Consider the following 26,522-nt stretch of genomic DNA (forward strand, 5'->3'; position numbering starts at 1 on the left):
ACACAAATATTTCTGTGTTTTGTGAAGCAACTTTTTTTCTTAATTTTCATCAAATATTTTCGCGGGAAAAATGGCGGTAAACATACGTTTCATTCATACATGCTCACGCTTTTTGATGGTTGATTTCACAACCAGCGCCAGCAGTGAAGGAATGATTCAAATCCTCAAAAAGATCAAGAAGACCATTCCTTCAATCAGAAGTCCATACCACATGTGGTTTCCAAGTTTTAATGCAGAAATATGGATTTCTGTGTGCTGGCTGTAGACTTGTAAATATGTGTCACTAGTATAGATTAAAAACAAAAAAAAAACTTTATTTCATAGCATGAAAGTTTGAATTGTTTGGGCTGCTCAAGTCATTCCTAAGTTACCATTTAAGTGTGATTATAAAATATTAAAAACTCAAGCAAGAGTTTATAATGAAGATAGTCTGAACCTTTGGCTTTTGATATTTGTGGTGTCACTTGTAAATCGATGGAGCTATTTGAAGGCATGTACATTTGCATTATTATAATCATTGTAAAAGATTTATTGAAAGTGAAAGCCAATCAATTTAAAATGACTGAATGAGAACTGTGATCAACTCACAACACTGTTGCAATAATATAGTACTTTTTCATTGTGATCAGAAACTATTTCATTTGATCATCAATCATTCCAATAAAAGCATATTTGAATCAACATTAGGTAGTTCTTTCACTGAACGGGACTTCAATTTACTTGGTGGTTCAAGGAAAATGTTATTTAATAATACAGTTAGATAATAATAAGATTATTATTTATTATTAATTAATTATTAATTTACGCATATATTTTGGCGACTAAAATTTTTCACTGGCGACCAAACCTGAACAGTCAGTGGCCAAATGGCCACTAAGGAAAAAAGTTAACTTGGAGGGTTGCCAACACATATTGGACATTTCCTTCGGGCTGCGTCTTGGCCTCTGGTGAAAGCTTCGCCTACAGTGCTTCCGCTAGCGCTGGTTTTTGTGGTTGTCTAAGCGTTAATGGGGAGTCGAAAAGAGATGTGGCATAAGTGCAGAGCTTGTATCGAAATAATTCCGCAAGTTGGGAGTTTTCACAGGCCATGATCAGTTGCTGAAATAAAAGTTGCGGGTCAACTTGTACTTGATCATTGTTAATCTTCACAGAGGACTTTGATGCCATAGTGATTGCCTGGGCACTTCGTTTGAATGTGTAATCCGTGGGGCTCTTCCCATTCATTGACGACAGGATCTTCTCCCCGACACACTTGGCTGCATCAGCATTAACACTACTATCGGCATTTACACCATTCATGACGTTTCTTAGACTGTCACTGTCGGGAGAGAAAGGGTTATGTGCAGCCAGAGTACTGAGGGTGGTCATTGTGTCTTTCATGTCTCTTGCCTGTCTTGCCTTGGACATATCTTTGTTTTGCTCGCCCGAATTAAACTCTACTCCCGTCAACTCTTGCATACTGTGGTTGGTTTCGGCGCATGCAGGCATAGATAATAGCCAGATAAGACGTTGCTGCTCCGTCAGGCCCCTTCCTCTTGTCAAGCCTCTGCTCGTCGTCAGACTTCTCATGAGAACCTGCTCGATGATTAGGTCAATCAATAATCCTGCCCAAAACCTATCACTCCTTCTTGCCACGTGAAGACCGGAAGCGAAGTTTCTGTAGACATCCGCATGTTTCGTTTGGAGGTCCGTCATCGACTGTAGGTATAGTCGAGCGCACTTAACGTACAAGTTGTGGCCAGAAGCAGCGAGATATGGCAGCATTCTTGTCAATGCCTCGAGGTGGAGTTCCCAATTAGCTGTTCGCTCTGCTTTGATAAAGGAGCGCAATATGTCCACCATTTCTAGGTACTGAATCCAAAGCGCTGCAGTGCGGCTTCTCTCAGCGAGGACGTCTTTCTTTCTGCCTACGCATTCTTGAATCTTGCTCAGAACATCTGCTGTGCTTGCTTCTTCAGCTGAGACTTTCTTTCCTGTCAACTTATGAAACAATGCACGCGCCTGTTCAATCTTTGAAATTCCAACCTGCGAGTGGATGTCTTCAGGCATCGGCTCCAAACGATGCTGGTGGCCTGCAATATTAAATTAAATTGTCTTATTGCATTTTCTCTTTATTTTAGCAACGCTTGTCGAAGTAAAAGAATTAACTTTAAACTGATACTTACTGTTATGAGTGCTTTCTGCATCAGGGGAGGCGATACCTGACTCGGAAATTTCACCAGCTAATTCAGACGCAACAGTACTCTCATTACCTGAAATGATAAAATGTAACATAATCTGATATAATTGCTGTCTACCTTGAGTGACATGTAAAAGTGTATCGTGTTAATTTTACCTCGCTGCTCAGTCTCATTGTCTCTGTTCGCTGTATCTTCGCCGTTCGCATTGCAAATTATGGAATGTTCCTCAGAAACTACAATATAAAAAAGTAACAAGAAAATAAGAAATGACAATCAAACCAGATACGCTTTATAGACAAAATAAATGGCTATTACCTGTGTGTTGTAAGTGCGGTATGGGTACTTCCAGAGCATCCGAATACAGCAGCGCATTCAACGCGGCGTCCACGATGAGGTGCGCACGAACAGCCCGAGCAATTGCTTTTCCGGTCATTATATAGTCTACCGCATTAGACGCATAAATCAGTTCCAGAACTTCTCGTAAACCGGATCCCGCCATCAGATGGCCAATACTTCCAAGAAAGCTCATCTCCGCATGAAAAGCGCCAAGACGTACAATCACTTTTCGTAAATCGCTGTCAGCTGGTTCAGACTGTATTATGTCAGAGGCCTTTAGCCACAGAGGCTGATCAAATGTGATGATGGGATTGGCAATTCCGTGTTCCTTGGCATGCTCAGGTACAAAGTTCAGGGTGGAAGAGATACACGTGACATCGGTCGGATTCATATCAATCATGGGAAGGAACATAATTGAAGACTTGCCCTGGTGCCTTCCTTGGTGAACAGATTGCATCATGCCACTCCAAGATGGACGCGGGGTGCCAAACAGTAGAGATACCTTCCACAGGACGTCAAGATTAGAAGTGGGGTCTTCCGCTCGTACGAGAACCACGTCGTTGTATTTGATCTCTACGTTCACCTGACTGGGTCCACATGGATGAATCTCTACTCTTCCAGTTGTCGAGATTTCTTCTGCAGTAACTTTGCGTCGTGGGACATTACAATTGTGTTTAGTACCAGGCGTAACAACTGCGATCATGCCCATACCGTGAAAGGTGTTATTTCCATCGAGTGTCCTAGAGTTGTGGTAAACATTGTCAGCCGCGTACTGAACAACGCGCAATTAAAAGAGGGTATATTAGTTCCCTGGCTAAGCGCAGCATTCTGGTTGAACATTTGCACTTCTTGGTAAGATGAACAAAACCCGTGATGATGCAAGGTGTCAATAAGGAAGCGCGAGGCGAAGTTGTGGTGCAACTGAACTGCAAGCCCGATCTGTAAAGGTGCGATAACGACACGTGGTCACGCAGCTTGAACAATGGCCTGCCTGATTGATGCTACCTTCAACGAATTATTTTTCTGAGACGAGAACTCCCAGAAATGCAGAAAGTGTGACAGGAAGAAAGTGGACATGAGATTCGGCATCGGTGTCTATCGTGGGGTAGTTGCCACTTGAGGTCGCAAGTGATTTGAGGTCACTTTTTATCAGCCTAGCTGCTGTTTTGATGATGTTCATTTTTTGTTCTTCGATATTCACGTCATCCGTCTGTACATAAAGCTCTTGTAAAATTGCAGCGGCAGTGGTTCGAAAGGTTACAACGTTCGGCTCACCGTTAATATCCGTTATCACGATCTTATCTCCAAAATACTCAAGAAGTTTGGTTTTCATGTGCTGCCGTGCGTAAGCTTCGCTATTTGTGTCACTCAAACATTCCTCCATTTTCTCCACTAGATCGCTCATTGTTATCTGCTCGTCGTCATTTTCTTCAAGAAATTTCGTAACTTTAAAAAAGGCCTCGCGTTTTTCTTCATCCTGGGGACAGCCGGTTGCTCATCCCCTTCAAGAACTTTAGGTAATTTCCTCTTTGTGCGGAAGTTTACACTGCAGGTTTGGTGGTAAACCGCTTCAGCAACAGGCAAATCATGCACATTTAGAAGCCTTGCTCTTATCGTATCAGACCACTCGTCCCCTCTCTCTGAACAAATTTTCAATATCGTGTCTTTCGTTTCAATTGTCGGAACCCTGAACGCTTCCCCCAGTCTTTTTCTCTGTTCCCCGAACTCAACTTTGGTGCCACAAAAGAAACAGTCAGTTTTGAATGAGAAACACTGTTCTGCTTGGCTAGTTAGAGAGCGACGATTACTAGTTGTTTCAGACGTAAGAATTTTCTTGGCTCGCTTGATGTTACTTGGCAGACAATACTCTCCCCGGCAGTTTTGATGAACCTGCTGCCCAGGAACCGTAGTGATGAAATCATTTCGCGCTGTGCTCGCCCGATTTATTCCCGCGCTTCCCTTTTCTCTTAGTGTTACGACCTCGGCCTCGCCATCAAAGTTTTTTTACAAATAACACACTTTTCTGTGTCATCCATAGTTGAGAATCTTGTTTTCTGAAATTACAGGCAGATCGGAAAGTGTAAAAGACATCAAGACAACGATAGATGAATAAAGAGCGCTTTTTGCACAAAATAAATCTCAATTCTATTTACAGCTTTGTGGTACTCGGAAACGTTTAGGTTGATTGCGTAAATGTGACTTAAATTGGCTTTCTTGAATTTTTGTTAAAGTTTGGTTCTATTCTTGCCAAATTAAGTCTTCAGTGAAAATGAATTTCAGGCAAATTGTTTTGTGTTCAAAGCGCATTTATTGTTCGGATAAATTTTTATTTTAGAAAAGTTTCTCATTCAGAGATTTCTAAGTTATGACAAAAAGATAACGCATAAAGCGCGAAGCGATGAGAAAAATATCGGTTTTTCGTGCACTGAGTTGAAACTCAATTTGGGATTCACTACTCAGGTCACAATGAATTTTTTTGAACTGCATTACCTTAGCACATAACATCCATGTTTCTTTCAGCTTAAAAACTTCTTTTTTATATTTTAACTTTGCTAGCTGAAGACAAATCCCTACGCTAAATACCTCAAATGGATAAGCAACAGCGCAGACGCTTTCTACAAGCTTTGTGTATTTTTATTGTAAAATTGCAGCGGCAGTGGTTCGAAAGGTTACAACGTTCGGCTCACCGTTAATATCCGTTATCACAATCTTATCTCCAAAATACTCAAGAAGTTTGGTTTTCATGAATTTCAGGCAAATTGTTTTGTGTTCAAAGCGCATTTATTGTTCGGATAAATTTTTATTTTAGAAAAGTTTCTCATTCAGAGATTTCTAAGATATGACAAAAAGATAACGCATAAAGCGCGAAGCGATGAGAAAAATATCGGTTTTTCGTGCACTGAGTTGAAACTCAATTTGGGATTCACTACTCAGGTCACAATGAATTTTTTTGAACTGCGTTACCTTAGCACATAACATCCATGTTTCTTTCAGCTTAAAAACTTCTTTTTTATATTTTAACTTTGCTAGCTGAAGACAAATCCCTACGCTAAATACCTCAAATGGATAAGCAACAGCGCAAACGCTTTCTACAAGCTTTGTGTATTTTTATCGATTTAAGAATCTTATTTAAGTAATTAGCTGATCTAATCTGCATGTAATTGGACTTACCTATCAGGAAAACACGAAAAACTCTTTCTTTCTCTGCTAGCCCACGCTGCACGTGGCATTGAACTCAAGCGACACAGCAGATAGTACAGGCAGCCTCGCTTCCATGCTGCATTATATAGAGTTCTAAAAAACCCCGTTTTTAGTCACCTTCCCCTGCTCAGATTTTCAGAGACTTTTGATATGTTGTAGAGGACATGTTCCTGGACCAAAAGGCGTTAAAAAACCTTCTGTTGCAATTAGTAACAGGTTGACCTATTTTAGGCGATAAAATGCCTGGACTATATACCATGCTGAGGAGGCCCAACAAGACCGAAACAGCTGTCCATGGCTGCTAATGCTCTGAACTCAATTTTTGTCATTATGTTTACTGTTCCTGTATGTAGCCCTTGCGTGACGAGAGTGGGACTGTCACACTTATTTCCATTCTCTGATTGGCTAACTTAAAAAACTTTTATTGAAGGGCTTTGTTAAAGTCCACTACCTAAATTGGCACCAACTCAAAATGGCCCAAAAAGTTTTTAAAGATAAAAAAGACTATTTTTACAACCATGTAGGGTCATTTATTTTTTTTAAAACACTGTAAAATGGCGGTTTTCATCTTTGGTTCAAAGGCTGTTCTCTATAACATTGAAAAAGTAATATTTCACAGAGCAAGCGAGATGAAATTAAAGCTTTGAAGTGTTTTAGTGATCACCATAACAATTTTGAAAAAATCATGGTCTTGTTCTTTGTGATGCCAAAATGTGCATGTTATATTAATGGTTTTCATTTCTGAAATATGTGGCAAGAATAGAAGTTTGTGGTATTTAACTGTCTTGATTGTTAAGTATTTTGATGACATTGGATTAAAACCACCCATAGAAATAATGGGACAACTTTCACAAAAGTAGGCATTTGTCGGTAAATTCGAGGTAAAGTTAGTAAATACACTTTTCTAGATGAAAACAGTGTGCTAAAGGTGATAATTTTGTTTAGCAAGCTTGGGTCGGCCATTTTCACCTTCAAATCAGGTATTAATATATTAACATGCCAAATTATGACATGAAAAGAAGGCTATCTGTTTTATCACGTTGCAGAATGCTCTAAAACAGTTTTTCCTAGAAAATTCGTGGAATCAGTAGGTGAAAGGTGAAGTAGGTTTTTATAGGATTTGGTGTGTAATGTATTGTGGTCACGTGATTTTTGGTCACGGGACTATTGAATGAAGCGAGAGGCTGTATCCCTTTGATTACCTGGAGGGAGATATCTGCAAAATACAGCTGAAGCCCACTATCTCGAATGGTCTTTCAAGGGAAAATAATTTCAGTTTGAGATGGCGGAGAGTTCGAGATAGCGACGTTCTACTATAGCAGTTGATGATTGACTGTAATTCTGCTCTTGTAATGTATAAAAGTACAGCACGTGAATGGGTTAAAAGTTATTATTCGACAGTATCTCTATATCTCTCAGATTATGTATTTATTCAGTCAAAACTCCTTACCTGGGCATACAAGATTTCACAATGTTATCTACAAAATTCTAGAGGTGTGACTTATGCTTGAATTTATAAAGATTTATAAAAAGATGTGTAAAAATCTATAAAAAATGTGTAAAAAATTATACAAAAATGTATTAAAATGTAAAAAAAATGTATGAAAATTTATAAAAAAACGTATATTAAAATATATATAAATGTATAAAATCTATAAATATAGAAAAATTTGTATAAAATGTGAACAAAATGTATGAAAAGTTATAAAAAATGTATAAATTAATATTTAGAACAAAATTGTTTCAGACATTTATGAAAAAGTATAAAATCTTTAAGAAAAAATAAATAAATAAAATCTATAAAAAATCATAAAAATCTATTTAAAAAAAGTAGTAAAAATGTCAAAAAAAGGTTTTAAAAAGTTATAGAAATAAATAAAACAAGTATAAAAATTTATAAAATATGTGTTAAAACTTTTAAAACATGTATTGCTCATTATTTCTCATTTTCAGTTGGTATTCTGGTGCAACTGACAATGGATGATGTTTCATCCAAAACATCTTTTGTTATCTAATAAAGGGTATGAACTTCAAATTCATCGTGTGGTTTGTGAGAGCATTATCATACTTTTTACTGCTAAGAAGCCTTGGTATAAAAATATATAACATATGTATAAAAATTTTAAAAAATGCATGAAAAATTTATAATAAGAAAATATATAAAAATTTATTTTAAAAATGTATAAAAATCTATAAAAATGTTTAAAAGTCTATAAAAATGTACACAAATCTATAAAAAAAATTGTTAAAATGTTTAAAAAATTATGAAAAATGTCCACAAATTTTAATTAAAAAGAAGTATAAAAATTAATTAAAAAATTGATAAAAAAATGTCTAAATTAAGTTTATACAAAAAGGTATAAAAAATGTACGAAACTTTCCTGCTGAACCCCAGTAAACCGATCCCTAGTGAACATATGGATGTGGATGTAGTACAATAAACATATGTTTTAAATATGTGTAATTCAAGCACCAGTTATCAAGTTGAATTTTTTTATAATGAGAAAATTAAAGTTGACTGATTTGGTGAAAATTTTTGATTCTGAATGGGCTAAACTTTCAGCCTCATTTCCATGCACAGTATTTGAGTCCGTTTTTTAACGGTTAAGAGTGCCTGCCTGTAAAAATCAGACAAATTCTTAATTTCGCGGCAAGGGTCGAAAATTTGATTTCGCTCATATTCCTATGGTAGATAGGCTAGACCAAAAATAATTGCACAGCGCGAAAACACCTACTAGGTACGAATTTAGCGTTACAGTATTACGCAGGGCATGCAGCCAGCGGTGATCGAGTATGACCACACGGGCAATGGTTAACTATTCATTTTTTTCAAAGCCTAATTTAATCTCTTCCTACTCAACAAGATTGTGTGCTCCCTGTGGTTCCAAGCCTTACGGAGCCTTACGTATTAGGATAGAAATTGTCCTACCCCTAGCCCCTAAAATGGGATGACAGCATTGCGTGACGAACAAACAAGGAACCGCTGCAAGCAAGGATTCAAGCAGCAATAGATCAAACGATGATCAAAGTAATATTTTGGTGTAGAGCAAAGCAAGCAACTATCTACAAATAACTTAGCCGTTTTTGACTTAGATGCAGTGGTGATCATATTTGTCGAAAGAGGGTCATAGATTCATGGTATTCGACCATTAAATAAATAAGTTGACAGTTGGCGATGTACATCGGACGTTGGGTAAACAAAAGCAAACTTCTGCTTTATGTGCGACGAATGGTGACAGAAACACGTCAAATCGGCTTTTGGACCTGTCTTTTACAGCAAATAAGGTTAGAACGTTTCGAAATTATCAGCTCTGTGTCTATTTCAACTTAATATAGCTCAAGACATGTGGCGCGTGCTAAAATATATGTCTAACCCGTAAATTGAAATTTGACGACGGATGGTCAAATATCTGCACTGTTAACGTACTTTGAAAAGCTCTCGCGTCGCTCACAATCATTTGCCCAAAGAAATTTTTACAGGAATCTGTAGACCATCCTTCTGCGATTCAACCACCTGAAGCTTAATCCATTTGAAAGTTTCGCACATGGTGAAAATCAATTATTTCTACGAAGTACTTTTAAGTGAATGAAATACATGTCTTCGAAATTTAAATATTTTGCACCCAACAAAAACCGCAACACTTCCTAAAATCAACCCAGTACAAAATTAAACATTGCACAAAAATATTTGAGTGTTTTAAAGACGGAAGAATGATGTGGTTTTGCATGCGAGGCTCTCAAACTTGTTTAATAAAATGGTGCGTCAACTGACGATTTTAACGGAATTTGGTAATTTGCTATTTCTTTGAAATAAAAGGATATTTTGCCAAAAAACTATCCAGTAGTTTTTGTCATGCCCTAGTTATTTTCCGAGTTATTTTCCATATTTATGGACAGGGACTCTTAAAAGCTAAAAATCCAGCCTGGTAAACAATGTTTTTGTCTTCTGTGTGTTATTCCATCTAAAAAGGTGTAATTACTCGATTTTGCCAACAGAAGTTCAAAATGGCAGACGCTCGTGGAATTTTTCCCAGTCTGTATAACTTGCATCATATTTTGACTGACAGTTGTTCAATCATTGTCCAGGGGAGTGCTGTATCGCATTGAGGACCATGGTCAATGTCATTCCACAGGAATGCGATGGCATTATTCTGTCACATCATGGCGAAGAAACCGGAGAAATTATGTACGTTATGATGTTTAGTTGTGTTTTCGCTTTCTCCAGCACCCCTCGTTTTCTGTATCACGTCATGACCTGTTTGTTGTTTGTGATAATCTTCTTCACTTCATTTGGTTGAAAGAAGTGAAGTCCCAGATTTTCTTATGTGCAACAGGTGCTTTAACTCATACACTCATGGACTGCACAAAACATGCTAACCCTTGCATAGAAAACCATTTCAAGTAGTTACCAAAGATTGCAAGTCGAACAGAGCGTGGGAATAGCAAAGAATCACAGACAGAAATACTCTTACCATGTTTCTGTACAAACCAATCCACCTTAGGAAAAAAGATGGCGGCTGTACATTTTACCACAATGCCTTGCGAACCTAACACAGCCTAAAAGGCACAAAGAAAGCCAAATTTTTACAATATTTGTCCTTGTACAAAGGACATTAAGTAGCCTAGGTTTGAAGATTTTGTAACTTTGTTAAGGTTTTCGTACGCTAAGAACTCGGTATGGGTAAATGTACCAGTCGCCATCTTTTTTCCTACGGAGGATTGCTGTTACAATTAAATTCTTCTTTCTTTACGCTTATATGACTTGTCATCATTACGTGTGCACTTACGTGAATCGCTTCGTAGGATTGAGATGCATGTGAAGCTTCCAGACAACAACAACATGAAAACATCCTCACAGTCAGATGGTAATGACTAACTGAGAATTTATGTCAATTTGTGTGCCTTTTTCTCTTAGTACTCCAGTAAGCATTACTTTGCTTGACTTTGTAGCCCTTCCTCGTGTTCCCTGTGGTACATCTCTGGCATGCTCGTCAGGTTCCGGAAAAACGTCTTGAATTTGCCAAAAGGCAAATATTGTAGTCGTTGCGCGTAGGATTGCTGCGTGGAATTGCTACTTTAGCGTTAAAGATTTTACTCCATTTGTGGCTTTACGTTTACTTCGGAGTTTGCTTTCCTTGCTTCAGTATTTTAACATATTTAACGTCAAGGAAAACAATCAATCACCAGCTGCCTGTCGTTGTCGTTGCTGTATCTGAAGTGGGATCACAAATTTAATGCTACGATGTAGTTGGTGTCGTTAATTTTGTGATCGTAGTTAATTTTTTTATTTCAACTTTATGTAGTTCTTTTTCTTCTTTTTCCACCCTAGTCAACAATCACAATTGACTAGGGATGAATTAACAAAAAAATAGCTGAAAATGAATAGCATTTAGTCGAAATAAAAACTAACTAACATCTAAACTGAATTAACATTACCCTTCTATTACAGAGAAAGAAAGACTAATATTGCTTGTTATCTTCTAGATCTCATCAGCACAGATGATCTCGAGAGTGAGTTTTTTTCGAGCTGTTTAACTTTATTTTTTTTTGTGGTTGTATTCATGACATACACATCTTGCATTACCACATTCTTCTAAATCTGAGACTTGTCTCTGTAAACTGAAGTGAGGAATCTATTTGGCAAGTTGTTTTAAAATTTCACCAGTGGGTCCTTGATAAGATCCGTTTGGTTTGATATTTCGAACTCTACTCACGTATTCGCAACAGAGCTTAATCAATAATACAAGACTTCAGTAAGGTAGTATCTAGGCTATATGTGTACTATTCATTGGTTTTATTCACTGTTAGCGGTTTTGAGTGTGCAGAAGATCTTTGTCAATGATGCATTTATAAAGTGCTGTTTTTGGTTTTGTATTTGTATTTGGGATACTCGAGTCATATTTAAAAATGGCCCTAATGATGGTTAACTGTTCATTTGCCATGTTTTAAAGACATAATTTTCTTTTAAAAGTATGCTTACAACCAAAAATTAAATTTGACCGTAAGAAGATATCAAAATGCAACAGTTTGATGCGTCACACAATGTTTCGTGTTCTCAGTTTTCACGCAGCGGAATGAAAGTTTGAGTATAACAAGAGAGCGTTTATTTTCAGTTGAATCTTTGAATCTTTGCTTGCCTGACAAAACAGGTAAATACTGGCCTTATGTGAAAAGGTTAGTTTTGCTTCACTGGGTGGCTTCCGCTGTCAACTAAATTTCATATTTTTTTGGGGGGTTTTTATTTTTAGTGACCAGAAAAGGATCAGTGAAAATGCCTCAAGTACCGCAACGCAGAAGTCATGTTCCACAAGGTTGGTAGCACTAAACAGATAAAGCGAACAAACGAATGAACTACTGTTTATTATCAACTTCTGTCATAATTAAGGGGACAGAAAACAAGTAACTTCACCTCACTTCACTTCACTTTATTTTTTGCACTTACAGTTTGAAATTACTATGTTAGCATAAAAGAGATGAAAAGATATATATAGCAATTAAAGGTGACAATGGTACATAGTTTGTGCATGGAGGCTAATAGAACCGCGAGGTTATCGAGTTAGCCTCCATTTCGTTTGAGTGAACACAAAAATGACATGGGAGTACAAGGATGGATTACTAAAGGAAAGAGCTAGTAAGCAACTTTAATAGCGGGTAATAAATGTTGGTTGGCTCATTAATTGGTTGTTAAAAGAAAAGCCAAGGAGTTGATAACTTTTTTCACATTGAGATGCAGCTAGCTCTGTATTTATTTGCACATTAAATATCTAGTACGTAGCCTATCTGAGCTTTTGAGTACACCGTCAAAAGCTATATTTATAATTGGTATATACCACACAAGTGAATAGTACTTTTCGCGCGCTCTGATTGGTTAACTCGGAGGTGATTAGCAAGTACCATTCACCTCCGAGCAGCCGGCGCGAGAGATTTTAAAATTTCCGAGCGCTTGTCACACATAAAATAACGTTTTGGTCCGCAATGACCCACCTGGGGCTCGAACCCAGACCGCTCGATCCAATGTCCGCATACTAACCTTGAGGCTACTGCACCTCCCTCTGATAACACACTGTGCTATGTCGTCATCTGACTTTAACTATCAGATTTAATTTTGTTTCTTTTATTGTTATTTAAATTTTTAAACCGCGGTGATGTTCGGATAACAAATGCCCTTATTAACACGGGAAAACTAAAACGCGAAGGATCTGGTAGTTATAGTAGAATGACGCCATCGTGTGAATCAGTTATTGTGAGTTGGTGTGTTTAGTTGCATGGGGCACTATAACTTTTTTTTTTTTTTTGTAAAGTACTACTTTGTAATGGATTTTTTTTTTCTATATATAGGTACAGCAAAGCGCGCTGACGAAAATCCTCCAGTGATTCCAAAACGACATTCAACCACTCAACCGGACACGGCAAGGGTTTGGTTTCTTTGAGATTCTCTGTTTTCGACCTTTTATGGCAAAAACACTTTGAGTAAGATAGTACATGGTCGTACATAGTTCATGTTAGTGCAGAGTGTGTTTAAACTGTATTTATTGCTGTCGAATATTTTTGCAGATGTCAGGAGATCCACCTCCATTACCAGCCAAGGTATTTAATTTTCAAAAAATGCTTTTTTCTTCACAGCCAAGAGTGGATGAAGGGTAAGAGAGGTATATACGTCTCTCAAGTCATTGTTAGATTGCTCTCCGTTTTGAACATGTCGGGAGGGTCTAAAAATAGCCAATCCTGTGGCAAGAATTTTGCTCACGTGGATTTCATCCTCTACGAAAACATCTACGCACTGCTTGGGCCTGCTAACAATATCCGTGAGAGTATTGGAAACTTTCTAAAAATAACTTGAGCGGGATTACAATGACAATAACGCTTATAGTGGGGATTGACTCTCTCACCCTCCATCTGTCTTGTTACAACTCGATTTTGTGTAGTCTAATATCAACGTTTACTTCAGGTGTCTCGATATAGTTTTTCCCAGACATTTTCAATATGATGTGAAAATTACACCTGTCGATACGTAAAAAGTAGAGTGAAGTTTGGTATTATGTTTTTCTTTGGGGCAATCGAAATTTCCATGGTATCAATAAATAGCCAAAACCTCGGAATCACAAAACAAATTTTTCGTGAATCCGATATGTTATAAAAAGCTAATATCAATATCTTAAGCTATTGCGTGTTTCCAATGAAATATACAAGAAAAAACAATTCTGTATGTGAACTGCAAAAACATTTCCAGTCACAGTTTCTGCATAATCCTCCGTCATAGTAGACAGACTGACAGATAAACACCACTTGGTGAAAATGATTTAAATTATGTTTCTGTCCATACCATGCGTTCGAGTTGCAGTCCGAGTTACGACTGAAAATATGCGTTCGAGTTAAAATGCTAACTTACTATAGCATCGATCACTTTATTGATTACTACGATTAGTGATTACTAATAAGGCATCGAGGTGAAAACTCTTGGACATGCGCACCGAAATAGTACATCGATTTTGATAAGAACAGGATCTGTTAGGGAGTGGTTGGCGAGCCAAAGTATTAGGGACTTTAAGCAAATCGCTACGGCTGGCGCTGATGCGGCTGCCGGAAGTAAATTTTCCCCAAAATGAGACACTGCGCATGTACGTCGGTTGCATCCAGCCGTAGCGTGAAATCTGACCACGTGAGTCGGGATGTTTTGCCGTAGTGGCAACAACGTCGGGTTTATTTCGCTTCTCTGGCCCTTTTCAAAGGACATCTCGGCATTTTAAGAATTCCATTGGATACTATATCGTTTAAAGTCAACTTAAGTCAAAGATTGTGTCAAGGTTGCCTCTCATAAGCTTGTAAATCCGTATCCTGAATTTACGATAAGTTCTGGCAAAGGTGTTGGAATGGCGAAGTGAGTCAAGTGAAATATTCGTGTTGAGAACCAGGTGGTTTTTCTTCGGTTAAGTTTGCTTTGAGGGTTTAGTGAAGATGTTTTATATCTGGATAACTATACGATGCTATTTTGCTCCTTTGAGTATTGATATATTTGTGTTCTTCACTCGATATTCTTTGCGGAGATATTTGTCTCTGAAATCATATACTTCATCCCTCAAATTGTTATGGTACGAAGTGTATGACATTCGCTTTCGCTCAGAAATTATTTTTTCGTCCTAGGAAGGCGAGTAACGGCCATCGTCGTTTGAGCGAAGCCATTTGACTGTGAGAAACTACATAAAAGAGATTTTAAACTCGTTAGCCGATGTTTCTTTTATCTTAGTATTTCGCTTTGCTCCCACCTAGACGTACTCTCCCCAGACCTTTTCAGTCACGGCAGCCGTAGTAGCACCAGCCGTAGTGATTTGCTTAAACTCCCTATTTCTACGTACAAGCAGGCTGACTGTTGTTTCCCACAATTTTTAACACAATAATTAAACTTCTTTACCTCCAAAGTGTGGAAAAAAATTTTTTCCCAGTAGTCAAATTGATCTTCATAGCCTTGAATCCAAAAGCAGCAGACGCAACTACTGTGGGCTGGTGAAATGTATGACCTCTTATGCGAAAACCTATACTTCCGGTGGCAAATAGAGCTACTGAGCCTAAAATGATGATACCACTCGTCATGGTCACGTGTTCCTGGTCACACGTCATGTCTAGCTACACCTGTACTGAATTAGATGATATTGCGCACGCCCGCTCCCCCCCCCCCTTCACCCCACAACTTCTTTAAAAGGTCCTAAGTCGTGTACAAGCAGCCGACAGTACGACATTGTATGTTTTGTTGTTTTAGAAATCCAAGCCTAAAACAGTTGGTGAAATTATGGAACGAATAGGATTTCCTCAATATACCAGCAGTCTTCTGGAATATGGATGGGATGACTTGGAATTCCTTAGCGACTTGACAGAAGGTGACTTGACTGAAGCTGGGGTTCCCAAAGAGCACCAAAGAATGGTAAGACTGGGGACGACTCAGTTCAGTGCTACATGTACCAGAATGTGCTGCTAAACAGAAAAGGTGCTTTTTGAAGTTGTTCGTTGGTGGCAGGTTGTATCTGGGCCAGTTGTTCAAGGGGTTGATAAAACTATCCAGCGTATAAATCGATTTAATGTGTAGACACAAGTGTTTTCTAGAATACACCATTCGAAAAATTCAAATGAAACTACATCCGGGACCCGAGTGGCGTTTTTCTCACTTGGCGGATATTAAATGACGTCATTTCTCGCTTTTTCACATTCAGTCTACAATTAATGCAATTGAGTATATGAAAGATCATACATTGAACTGCGGAGAAAGATATGAAGTCAGTTTATATAATAAAAAGAAACTTACACCGTGGCTTGAAGATATGAATTTCGTTTTCTCGTGTTGAAGAGAATATTTTGCTCACTCACTGCGCTCGTTCGTAAAAATTGTTATCCTTTGAACAACTGAGGCCTGGTGCTCAAGACAGAAACTGAACATACAAAAAGTGTTAACAAAGGAACAATTTGAATTTTTTTTTTTCTGTGATCAAAACGGATAAGTTGTTTTGTTTGTGATCAGCTGATGCGTTAGAACTCAACATCTCCATCTCTGAATTTCAGTTTCTCATTAGACAATTCAGTTCTTGCGTTCATTCAGGAACAATTCTGTCACTCCAATAAAAATTCGAAGGTCTTTAACAATAGCATATGAACAGATGTTCATCTATAAAACAATTTTAATATGCCAGATGGTCTCAATGACTAACTGACTTTTGTATTGAATAAATCGAATTAGGAACTTTCAGGATATAAGATGACATAACTTTATGACGATGATGAGTTTACTAACATCTTGCTCTCTTGTTACAGATTCTTGCTGCCATAAAGAAATTCATTCATTAACCGGACATTTAACTGGTGTGGTCTCAAACGTAACTTATACAGAAGTTAGAGATCTTCTGTAGTTTTCTACCGAACGACTGAAAATCTTATTTCATAACCCAGTTGGTTACCAGAAATGCAAGGAAGTGTTTTATTCCATGTAGAATCATGCCACTTAAGGACGGTGCCTACTAAATACAAAGGTTTTTGCGCCAAGTTAGGACCTCGCGGAAAAAGTAGATCTTTGCGAGGACTACTGGAATCCACAAAGAAAAATGGGGGTTAGCCACGCATTTTTTCGAGATAATTAGCCTTGAATCTCAACAAAAATGCTGACATCAGCATTTTTCTGAAAAAAGAAGCAAAGGATATTTCTTCACAGATTTCTTAGAATTCGCCTTTACATACAGAAAAACAAACACATTTATAAAGATCTTAAAACTACATGGTAAATAGTAACATAAAAACCATTTTTGGTATGTTTTTAGTAACAAAATCGTTGCAACAGCGTTTTTAGTGTCTCTGAAGCCTTCCTCTGATTCAGTTAAAATACAGTCTAAATACCTTTTGCTCACGACCAGAAACTAATCACGTGTTGAATAGGCTTGCCACTTCCATAAAATGTAGGGGGTAACCACGCATTTTTTAAAGTTATTGATCTTTTATGAAAACTTTTACGGTGCCCGTTACATTTTTTCCTGTCACCTCCCCAGTAAGTAGAACATTTGCGTATCTCGAACTTGTTTTGCGCGCGCACTGCGCCATCTGCAGGTTCATGTTTACTGTTTTCTTATAAAACAAAAATTGGAAAAGCGAAGTAAATGGGTCAAGCTAAAGAAAGAATTTAGCCTTGATGACAGTCAAGTTTCAGACGCATTTCTTTTGCCAGTGAGGGTTGCTAACGAACCGTAGCTACACTCCTTTCGATACAAGTGTTGAATTCTGTTCTGTTTACTAATGACCGCCTATGTAAAATAGGATACATTTCTAATCCGAACTGCACCCTCTGTCATCAGCTAACAGAAACCATATCCCATATTTTGTTCAGCTGTTCTTTTTCAAATTCTTTTTGGCATGAGGTTAATGGAAAAATTTTGAGTAAAATCAAGAGTTGCAGAGGCCTCTCGCTTACATATTGCGATGTTATTGTTGGGTCTTTTGAGGAGGTGATGGATCTATTTAGTTATATAGTAATTTTAGGAAAACCTTTCTTGTGGACTTGTCGATGTAAAGAAACATTACCTTCCTTGGGTCACTTCATAAGAATTTTGCTAATTAAATATAAAACTGAAAAACATACATTTCAAATCGGATGAAAAAGAATTTGTTTAAAGAAAAATGGAAGATTTTTGAAGAAACAATTTTAACTAATAATTGAAGTCGGATAATGCTACCATTAAGGAAAATCGTTAAGTTAAATAAGTATGTAGAAAAGAATTGACAATATCTATTTTCTTTATTAATTCAATATGGTGTCATTGTTAATTTCTGTAAACCAAACTTTATTCATTCTTCTGTAACTTAATTGTTGAAAAAACAGTTGTCATTGTTGTAATTGTGGAAATAAATAAAGATAAAAAATAAAAAAAGGTTCATGTTTACAGTTGGATTTCAGTTTAATTTTCGACAGATAACAGCTAGTTTTTCAGTTGGTAGACGTTAACAGTTAGTGGTTAGCGATATGCTTCTAGTCTGGTGTTTCTGGTTTAAGTACAGGTTCATTAAACTTGATTTGGTCACAGCAGGAAAATTTTTCTTTCAATTTAGTCGTGTACTTGGTACCGTAGTTGATTGCGTCAATGTCAACCCAGCGCGCGCGTGGCACTTGAACCTTGCCTTGCGTGATGCCAGAATGTGTGCGCACTAACAATAGTAGGCACCGTCCTAAAGGACGGTGCCTACTTTTGTTAGTGCGCAAAAGTTCTGCGCATCACGCAAGGCATGGTTTAAGCGTCACACACGCGCTGGGGTTGACATGGACGCGATCAACTACGGGCACCGTAAAAGTTTTCAAAACAGATCAATAACTTTGAAAAACGTGTGGTTAATGGAAGAAGCACGTGTATTCAACACGTAATTAGTTTCTGGTTGTGAGCAAAAGGTATTTGGACTGCATTTTAGCTGAACCAGGGGAAGGCTGCCAGAGACGCTCAAAGCGCTATTGCAACGATTTTGGTATTAAAAAACACACAAAAAATGGTTTTTATGTTAACATTTACCATGTCGTCTTAAGATCTTTATAAAGGTGTTTGCTTTTCTGTATGTAAACGAAAGTTTAAGGAAATCTGTGAATAAATATCCTTTCCTTCTTTTTGTTGAGATTCAAGGTTAATTATCCGGAAAAAGGGCGTGACTATCCCAATTTTTTTTTTTTTTTTGTAGATTCCAATAGCCCTTGCAAAGATCTACTTTTTCCGCGTGGTCCTAACCTGGCGCAAACACCTTTGTATTTAGGAGGCACCGTCCTTAATAGCAAATTTGTAATTTGATGGCGTGTTCCCTAGCTAACGCGCGTACTATGAATTGACTTAACCGGGCTCAATCTGTTTGTTGGGTAACCGGTCGTCTCGCCCGATGGCCAGTTCGCCCGGACTAAAGGTTCCTTCGCCCGACTCACCGCGAACTGAAAGTTTAAGGAAGGATGAGTTAATTTTTCCTTCTTAAAACTAAACGATTGAAAAGAAAATAATGTGGATATAATGAACAAGATTACACAAAACACGGCAATTTGTTCTTAATCCATTGACCACGGAGCTAACAGTCCTGGCGAACCGACTTGCAGTCCGGGCAACTGGAGTTAGCTAACAGTCCCAGCCAACCAACTTACAGTCCCGGCAACTGGATTTGGGGAAGAAGAATTTAACCCAAATCACCTTATTATTCCTCTGCAGCTAAAACCGTGTGGCCTAACTTAAGCCTAGTGCTGCTTTCTGTGACCAAATTGTTTAGAACGCGTGCGGCTTCGAACGATAATAGGCCTATCGGAAAATACGTTATCTTTATTTTTGTGTCAATTGCAGGATTTCGTAGTTTTTTTAGTATGGCAAGTAGTTGTGTCGATGATAAGATATCAAATAAAAAATATATTTTATATATAAATATATACATAGATTGCAATCCACCTAAAAGAATTATTGAATAAAAGAATAAAAAAATTGAACTCCGTTGCAAAGGACTATTCATTGTTGGTAGTGATTGACATGATCACGTGACAAGGGTCTGTGCATGTTGGTGTCGATAAATATTTCTAGCAATGAACGGCCTCCCTAAACAAAATGGAGAAAATGAACCCTTCAGTTTGCTGCCTGCCTGGTGTTTTAAGTGTCTTGTTTCATTATCGCAAAAACTCTTGGGAGATAGATCTAACAACTAATCTAACAACTAAAGCCTCGTGTACACGAGCAATTTTTATGTGACAATTTTTATTTGCTAGTGTAGATGAGGAAAATTGGCCAATTTTTGTGACGATTATATTTGCTGACAAATATATTTTTTGTGACAAATGAAAGTTGTTACATATGAAAAATTGCTGGTGTCGACGAGGCTTAACAATCAGATTGCTTCATTGCAGGTTCAATAATTCTAAGTAATGCACCGTGCACTGTCCACTCTTATAGAATTTCGGAGGTTCGTTACCTTCAGAAGAAGCGTTCTGTGACGTTAACCCTTTGAATACCAACTACGCATATATGCATAATTAATGGTCGTGCTCTTTGTACCACTTGTGACGTCATCAATTTAAATGTCATCAGATATTCTTGATAAGCAGATAGTAGTGCTAGGCTAGCCCTTTCCGCACTATGGTCAGGTTTAGATATCGACGACATTCCGACGTCGCAAATCGAAAAACAAGGTTATCAGTTTTGCTGCAAAAACGGTGGTAAAATGGTCCACAACGCCTATGATTGATCAAGGTCCATTTTTAGGCTTCGCCCGTAATTAACATCCAACTTTTCACTGTAACCACAGGCCAGAAAGATCATACAATGCAAAAGGTAGCCAGTGTAAAAGGGCAGAGAAAAACAGAAAGGAAAGGGCCAACAAACGAAATTGAGAACGGTTAATGGCTTATGCGCGTGCCCGCAATTGAAGTTTTGCTCACTTTCGTACCTAATCCTCGAAAAATCTCTCCTTTTAGTAAAAAAAAAAACGCTTTTTTAGCAAAAATTAGGCTTAGTTAGCGTCATGGCGTTAAAAAACCTGACTAAACGGTTAAAAACGGTATTTTTTGGCGAAAGTTTGGTATTCAAAGGGTTAATGCGTGAAAGCTCTTTATCCGAAATAAAAGATGGAAATTCGTCACAAAACATTAATTTCTTCAAACACAAAAAATTCGTCGTTCCAGTTTCATGTTGGTTCAGCGTGTTTTCGGTTGTAGGCACGAGTTGTTCAAGTTTCTTTCCGAGTCCTTTTCTGACCCTTTACTCCTTTCTTTGCAGTGATATCATAGAAACAAGGCATCTCCATTCCTCCCCCCACCCACATACCCTCGGGCGCACTCCTGCTTTGACCGGATATTCGGAATGAAATCTTGGTATTATTTTACAGCAATGGCTGGTGCAGAACGCCTGCTAAGCTATCAGGCACATGGCCCACTGTAGGTGCACTCTGTTCGCCGCCATTTGTTGTTTTTATCTTCATCACTATTGCATGATGTGAATGATCGATGATGGAATGTTCGGAAGGGTCGCTACTCTCGGGTGGTTGCTACTTTCAGGTTTTACTAGCGGCGACAATTTTTTGACGTTACTTTCGAAAGTTTACGGTAGTTTACAACACTCAACGAAATTAACAAATTTAGAGTTTTAGCGAATTTGGCTTTAAGGGACTGTCCAGCTATAGTTAATTTTTAACGCACCATCATCGCTCAATCGCACCACTGACAACCTCTGGTGGAAGTCCTGGGGACGAGTCAAATTATTTTCATGGCGTAACGTAACAACACATTCCTGACAGCAGCGCAGGAGCGCAATCTCAACATCAGGATACTTCCTTGTAGAATTAATTACCCAAAGGTATTTACAAACTAAACACCATGGCAGGCAACTGCACGTTATTTGTGGACAAGCAACACTACTGTGTAAGTTCCCTGAGATGTGTTATTTCCAATGCAAATAATTAATCTTCATTCTATTTATGTTTCTGGTTATTTTGCTTTGATTCAATATCGATACTTACATTTCAGACGGCGATTTATGCCGTTAAACAAACGATGTCTTCATTGGAACTTATTGGCAGGTAATTAATATTTTGGGGGCCTGTTAATTATAGGCCGTAGACTAATATAGTTGATGTTAACTTTGTAGTCTTGCACATAACAACACAGCCGCATATATTCAATCGCCGCAAAGTTGAACAATCTCCGTTTTGTCACGACAGAATAATTTGACATTCGCAGATATCGCACCAGCCTGGAAGCACAACCGTCATTCTTCGCTTGCAGCTGCTTTGTTGCTCGAGAAAGCACTCTAACCCACGGACAAACGGGAACAACGGCTGAGAGCGACAAGACACGGTTGTACTCACTGACTCTGCTTGTTAGCTTCAACTGCCTTCAACTTTCAATATTTTATATGCACTGAACCATTCGAAACTTAAAATAGAATTTTATTCCCAAGCGACAGAGCTAACTCAGGACCGATTCACCATTGACTTATCACTACATCTGCTTCTTTGTTTACCATCTTAGGAAAAGCGACATTAAATTAACAAGCTTCTTTTAATTAAGCTTGTTTTAGCATCGTTTTCTGATCCGAAGTTCCGAACATGACACACTTGTCATGGCGTCGCCGTGCGTCACAGCACGTCACGAACTGGAGCATCTAGAGTAATATTTCACCTTTCTGTACTAGCGGGACAAAATGAGATTTTATTGGTAGGCTCTTTAAGGGTAAGGGTTTTCGAGAAGCTTAATTACACTATTATAAATTATCGCAGTCCTCTCGGCTAATTAATCAATCCTTTAATTAACCATGAAAGTCACCAAACAAAGAGTAACAAAAGATTTAATGAGCAGAACAATGGCTATACCAATCTTGATGCATTTCTTAACCAAACTGAAGCCGTGTGCTTATTTTGTAGGATGTAAACCGCTGATTTTTTTTGTATTTTCTTTTGAGAAATTGAACGCTGTCATTAGCCTTATTACGCATTTAACCTGAGTAAGTTTCAGACCGATTGGCGTACTGAAATGATCTAGACAATTACGACATTTTTCAGTTATTACTAAGGGTTGTCTTCACCGTCGCCGTCGTCATTGTTAAGCTCCGTAATGCATGATTCACATATTTCTTTCAACTTTTCCTACATACATTTTTCTTATCACCTGAAACACGATCAAGATGGCGAGCAATTCCACGTCGTCGCACGGATCTCCTCGTGTCCAAAACGTCCGCATTTCTGACTCTTGTCCCTCCCCCAATCAGTCAGACGCACTCAAGCATAGGGAACTAAATAACGTTGACACCATTCTATTAACCTTGTAGCTCGGCCGAGTTCACTTAACTACGTACCGATTTGCCACTTAATTACTTAAAACTATTTCTGTTTTCCTATCGAGATCTCGCGTTCTATCAGAGTTTTACTAATATGCGAGCCAGCGAGCCATGCGAGTCACAGTGCGAGCCATGCGAGTCATGCGAGTCATGCGAGCCATGGTGCGAGCCATGGAAAATGAAAAATAAAAAATAAATAAAATAAAAAATTAGTATAATAAAATGTATTATCGTTTGTCACACGATGTAGTCACTTTAGGTGTAGATCGCGACGTTTCGACTGCTTACTGCTAGTCTTCTTCAGGCGATAAGGTCGACTGATTGCACGGTATCATTTATATGTGATTGGTGCATTTCGATCCTCCTATTGTTCCATTGTTCCGACGAGTAGCTGTTCCCTCAGTGGTCCGCTGTTTGTACCGTTCTCCTGTTGTGTTTTTGATCGTGCGGATCCATGCTTCAACCCCAAGAAGAGAGCCCGTCGCGGAATTTAAATCCACCACCGTTTTACCTTATGTCCAAGGTGTTTCGGAGTCTCTCCGCCGCTGCCTAGAACAACAAGGCATTCGCACCGTCTTCAAGTCCTACACGACACTTCGGTCACACTTAGTGCGACCAAAGGACACCGTCAACCCGGCTAAACAAGATGGTGTTGTCTACAGGATTCCCTGTGAGTGCGGCAAAGTCTACATCGGAGAAACAGGGAGATCTATGCAGGGGAGGATCAAAGAACACGACAGGGATATACGACTCGCCTGTACCCAGACCTCCGCCGTTTCTGAACACACCTACGAGACCGGCCACTATCCTATCTGGAATGAGGTCAAGTTTATTGATCGAGATCCTCACTGGTACACACGTAGGGTCAAGGAAGCTATTCACATAAGACTTCACCCTAATAACATTAACAGGGATAGTGGAATTGAAATTCCTGAAGCATGGATGCCCACGATCAAAAAACACAACAACAGGAGAACGGTACAAACAACGGACCACTGAGGGAACAGCTACTCGTCGGAACAATGGAACAATAGGAGGATCGAAATGCACCAATCACAGCCGACCTTTGTGATATAAATGATACCGTGCAATCAGTCGACCTTATCGCCTGAAGAAGACTAGCAGTAAGCAGTCGAAACGTCGCGATCTACATCTAAAGTGACTACATCGTGTGACAAACGATAATACATTTTATTATTGCATCTACCACGATGAATAACAACAACCTTTTCCTCGACAAAAATTAGTATGTATATAAGATATATCGTACCGCACTACTTATTCATGGTCCATCCGCCATTGTCGGTCGTTTTCAAACCCAGTTTCTCGTACCTATGTCTATCTACTTTTAAAACGAGATATTTCAACAATCTACATAGCAAGACACTCACCTTGCTAGTACGTAACTAACTAAATAAAATAAACCCAAAAAATAGTCAAGAGAGTAAGTCAGTTCGAGTTATACAATGGATTCCCGATTTCTCGAACCTCCCAGAGAAACGAAAAATGATTCGAGATGTGTGGGGATGAGGGAAAATTTCTCCTAACTTTTTTTGACTCTCTTTTGCTAATGGGACCAAAAGATTGTTTCGAATAATAGAAGGTTTAAAGAAATCGGGGCTCTAAAATTCTACTGTAATTTTTAAAATTGTAGGGAAATTGTGAACAAGCTGTGAGCAGCAGCAACAATAACAAGAACACAAAGAGCAACAAAGCTCCACTACGTTCTAAAGACTACAGAGAAGGCGTGACTTTGATAGTGTTATGTAATCTATACAGTATTGATGTTATCTGAACCTTGATCATGCCAATGGGATAAATCGTTTTACTACCAACACGTACCTTCGATGGTGGTTTTCTTCGAAATTTGTACTCCTTTCAAAAAATAATATTCAAGATCTTAAAAAAACTAACTAACTAAGTAAATAACACAAAATAAATACAGTCACGCACTTAAATATATTTACGTTTTAGAATCATCTGAGAAATTAAAACCGTCGCTTCATGTGGCTATAAGTGTAACTCGTATCATGTATATATTAAAATACAGCGTTATTTAATATATTTCTTATCAGATGTTTTGGTATGTAGTATCCCTGTTTATTTAAAATTTTTTTCATGCTTAAACCGTGGCTCGCATGGCTCGCACCCTGGCTCGCATGACTCGTATGGCTCGCTGGCTCGCACATTAGGCAGACCCGTTCTATCACGAATGTTGTTTTCTTATTGGCTATGTTACTCGCTATAAAAACCAGTGAAAGTTTTGGGGGAACACGAGCCGATAATCGAGTGTTTCCACAGCTTTTATGAGTTCTCCGAAACTTTCACGAGTGTTTCTATGTAACAATTAGATTATGAGCTCGATATGTCTATGGCTGGTTTGCAGTGTCACGCCATCAAAAATAAAAATCATAACTATTCATTCAATTAAGTCAAGAAGCTGGGATATGAAAGATGATTGATATATGAACAACCTCGCCAAGATTTAGGTCTGTGCGGCTTTCATTCTCCCGTTGTTGGGAGAAGTATTTCACACAAGTTTATAGAGCTTTGTATGGAGTAGCCATGTTTGTGAACCTCGGAGGGACACAAACATGGCGGCCGTAAAGTAACAGAAACAACTGTCATCGCGTTTTGCCATTGAAACGAAAAGTTATTCCTCTAGAGCTCCGACACATTTAAATTAACACTTCTTATAGAGCAACAACTGTTTAGTTAGCAAAAACTTTACCAATAACTCATCTTTTTTGACTACTCGAGAGTTTATCCGGCCGCCATTTTAATGTCACACAACGCATAAACTTGGAAATTCAAACGTGCCCTATTTCAAAATGAGGAACCCTGTAGAGTTTAAACCGGCAAGACGTCAAGTTATTAGAGGGTCTCACATCTGATGAAACTAAAACTTCAGAAGGATTGGTAATTTCTTATTTTGGAAAATGATGACATCACATGAAAAGCGGCAATTTAAAGAATAGAGTGTTTCTGTCGAGGAACAATTTATTATGTTGGCCAATAATGTCCGCAACTGAGATATTGTCCGAAAAATGAATATTTGGCCGAGAAGCGAAGCTTCGAATGCAAATGTGAAATTCTGAGGACAATCTCTCAGCCAAGGACATTATCAGCCAACATACCAGCGAGCCAGAAAGGGGTTTATTTATTTTATCACCCTCCCATTAATATTCTGCATATTTTGTTGACTCTTTTGTACTTATCGGAACAGCATTGGTGACCAGTTTTTTTTTTATGTCATTATCGGCGGATTCCACGAAAAGAGTTTGTTTTTCTTCTATGAAAAATAATAAAGCTGAAAAGGTGAAATTCTAGAACTGGATTTATTCTTTTTAGCTTTGTTTCTTTCCGACAGAAACAGTCGCAGGGCAATTATCGACGCAGGCAGAGGTTATTGCGTGATAACTGCCCAGTAATTGCACCACGTGATGTAAAATAGCCAATAAAATTGCGCGAAAATTAAGCGTGGGCTATAATTAAACAATAG

The 26,522-nt window shown here is 38.3% G+C and overlaps 3 protein-coding genes across 5 annotated transcripts in view; 2 read left to right on the plus strand and 1 right to left on the minus strand.

Annotated features, from left to right (window-relative positions):
• Positions 1-19,690, plus strand: part of LOC145491918 (phosphatidylinositol 3,4,5-trisphosphate 5-phosphatase 2-like) — a 77,051-nt gene extending 57,361 nt beyond the window's left edge. The window contains exons 27-34 of one of the 3 annotated variants that reach the window (XM_081471216.1): positions 9,804-9,903; positions 10,521-10,582; positions 11,202-11,228; positions 11,966-12,028; positions 13,056-13,132; positions 13,272-13,304; positions 15,472-15,633; positions 16,515-19,690. In XM_081471216.1, the coding sequence (XP_081327342.1) occupies positions 9,804-9,903; positions 10,521-10,582; positions 11,202-11,228; positions 11,966-12,028; positions 13,056-13,132; positions 13,272-13,304; positions 15,472-15,633; positions 16,515-16,547 (557 nt within the window). In that variant the 3' untranslated portion in view covers positions 16,548-19,690. Of the gene's footprint in view, positions 1-9,803; positions 9,904-10,520; positions 10,583-11,201; positions 11,229-11,965; positions 12,029-13,055; positions 13,133-13,271; positions 13,305-15,471; positions 16,477-16,514 lie in introns of those variants that run through there. The other 2 variants (XM_081471217.1, XM_081471215.1) reach the window with 2 other exon arrangements.
• Positions 961-2,049, minus strand: LOC145491922 (uncharacterized). Its single transcript, XM_081471224.1, has one exon. The coding sequence runs from the start codon at positions 2,047-2,049 to the stop codon at positions 961-963; it is 1,089 nt and encodes a 362-aa protein (XP_081327350.1).
• A 1,209-nt stretch (positions 19,691-20,899) lies between the features above and the next one.
• Positions 20,900-26,522, plus strand: part of LOC145492401 (cyclic AMP receptor-like protein A) — a 21,755-nt gene continuing 16,132 nt past the window's right edge. The window contains exons 1-2 of the mRNA XM_081471849.1: positions 20,900-21,606; positions 21,712-21,764. Of these exons, the coding sequence (XP_081327975.1) occupies positions 21,562-21,606; positions 21,712-21,764 (98 nt within the window). The 5' untranslated portion in view covers positions 20,900-21,561. The remainder of the gene's footprint in view (positions 21,607-21,711; positions 21,765-26,522) is intronic.

This window comes from Orbicella franksi, chromosome 7 (genome assembly GCF_964199315.1).
Source record: "Orbicella franksi chromosome 7, jaOrbFran1.1, whole genome shotgun sequence".
NCBI lineage: Eukaryota > Metazoa > Cnidaria > Anthozoa > Scleractinia > Merulinidae > Orbicella > Orbicella franksi.

Bases quoted from the DNA above. Each gene is read 5' to 3' on its own strand.
- LOC145491922 (XM_081471224.1), bottom strand. From the start codon at position 2,049: ATGCCTGAAGACATCCACTCGCAGGTTGGAATTTCAAAGATTGAACAG.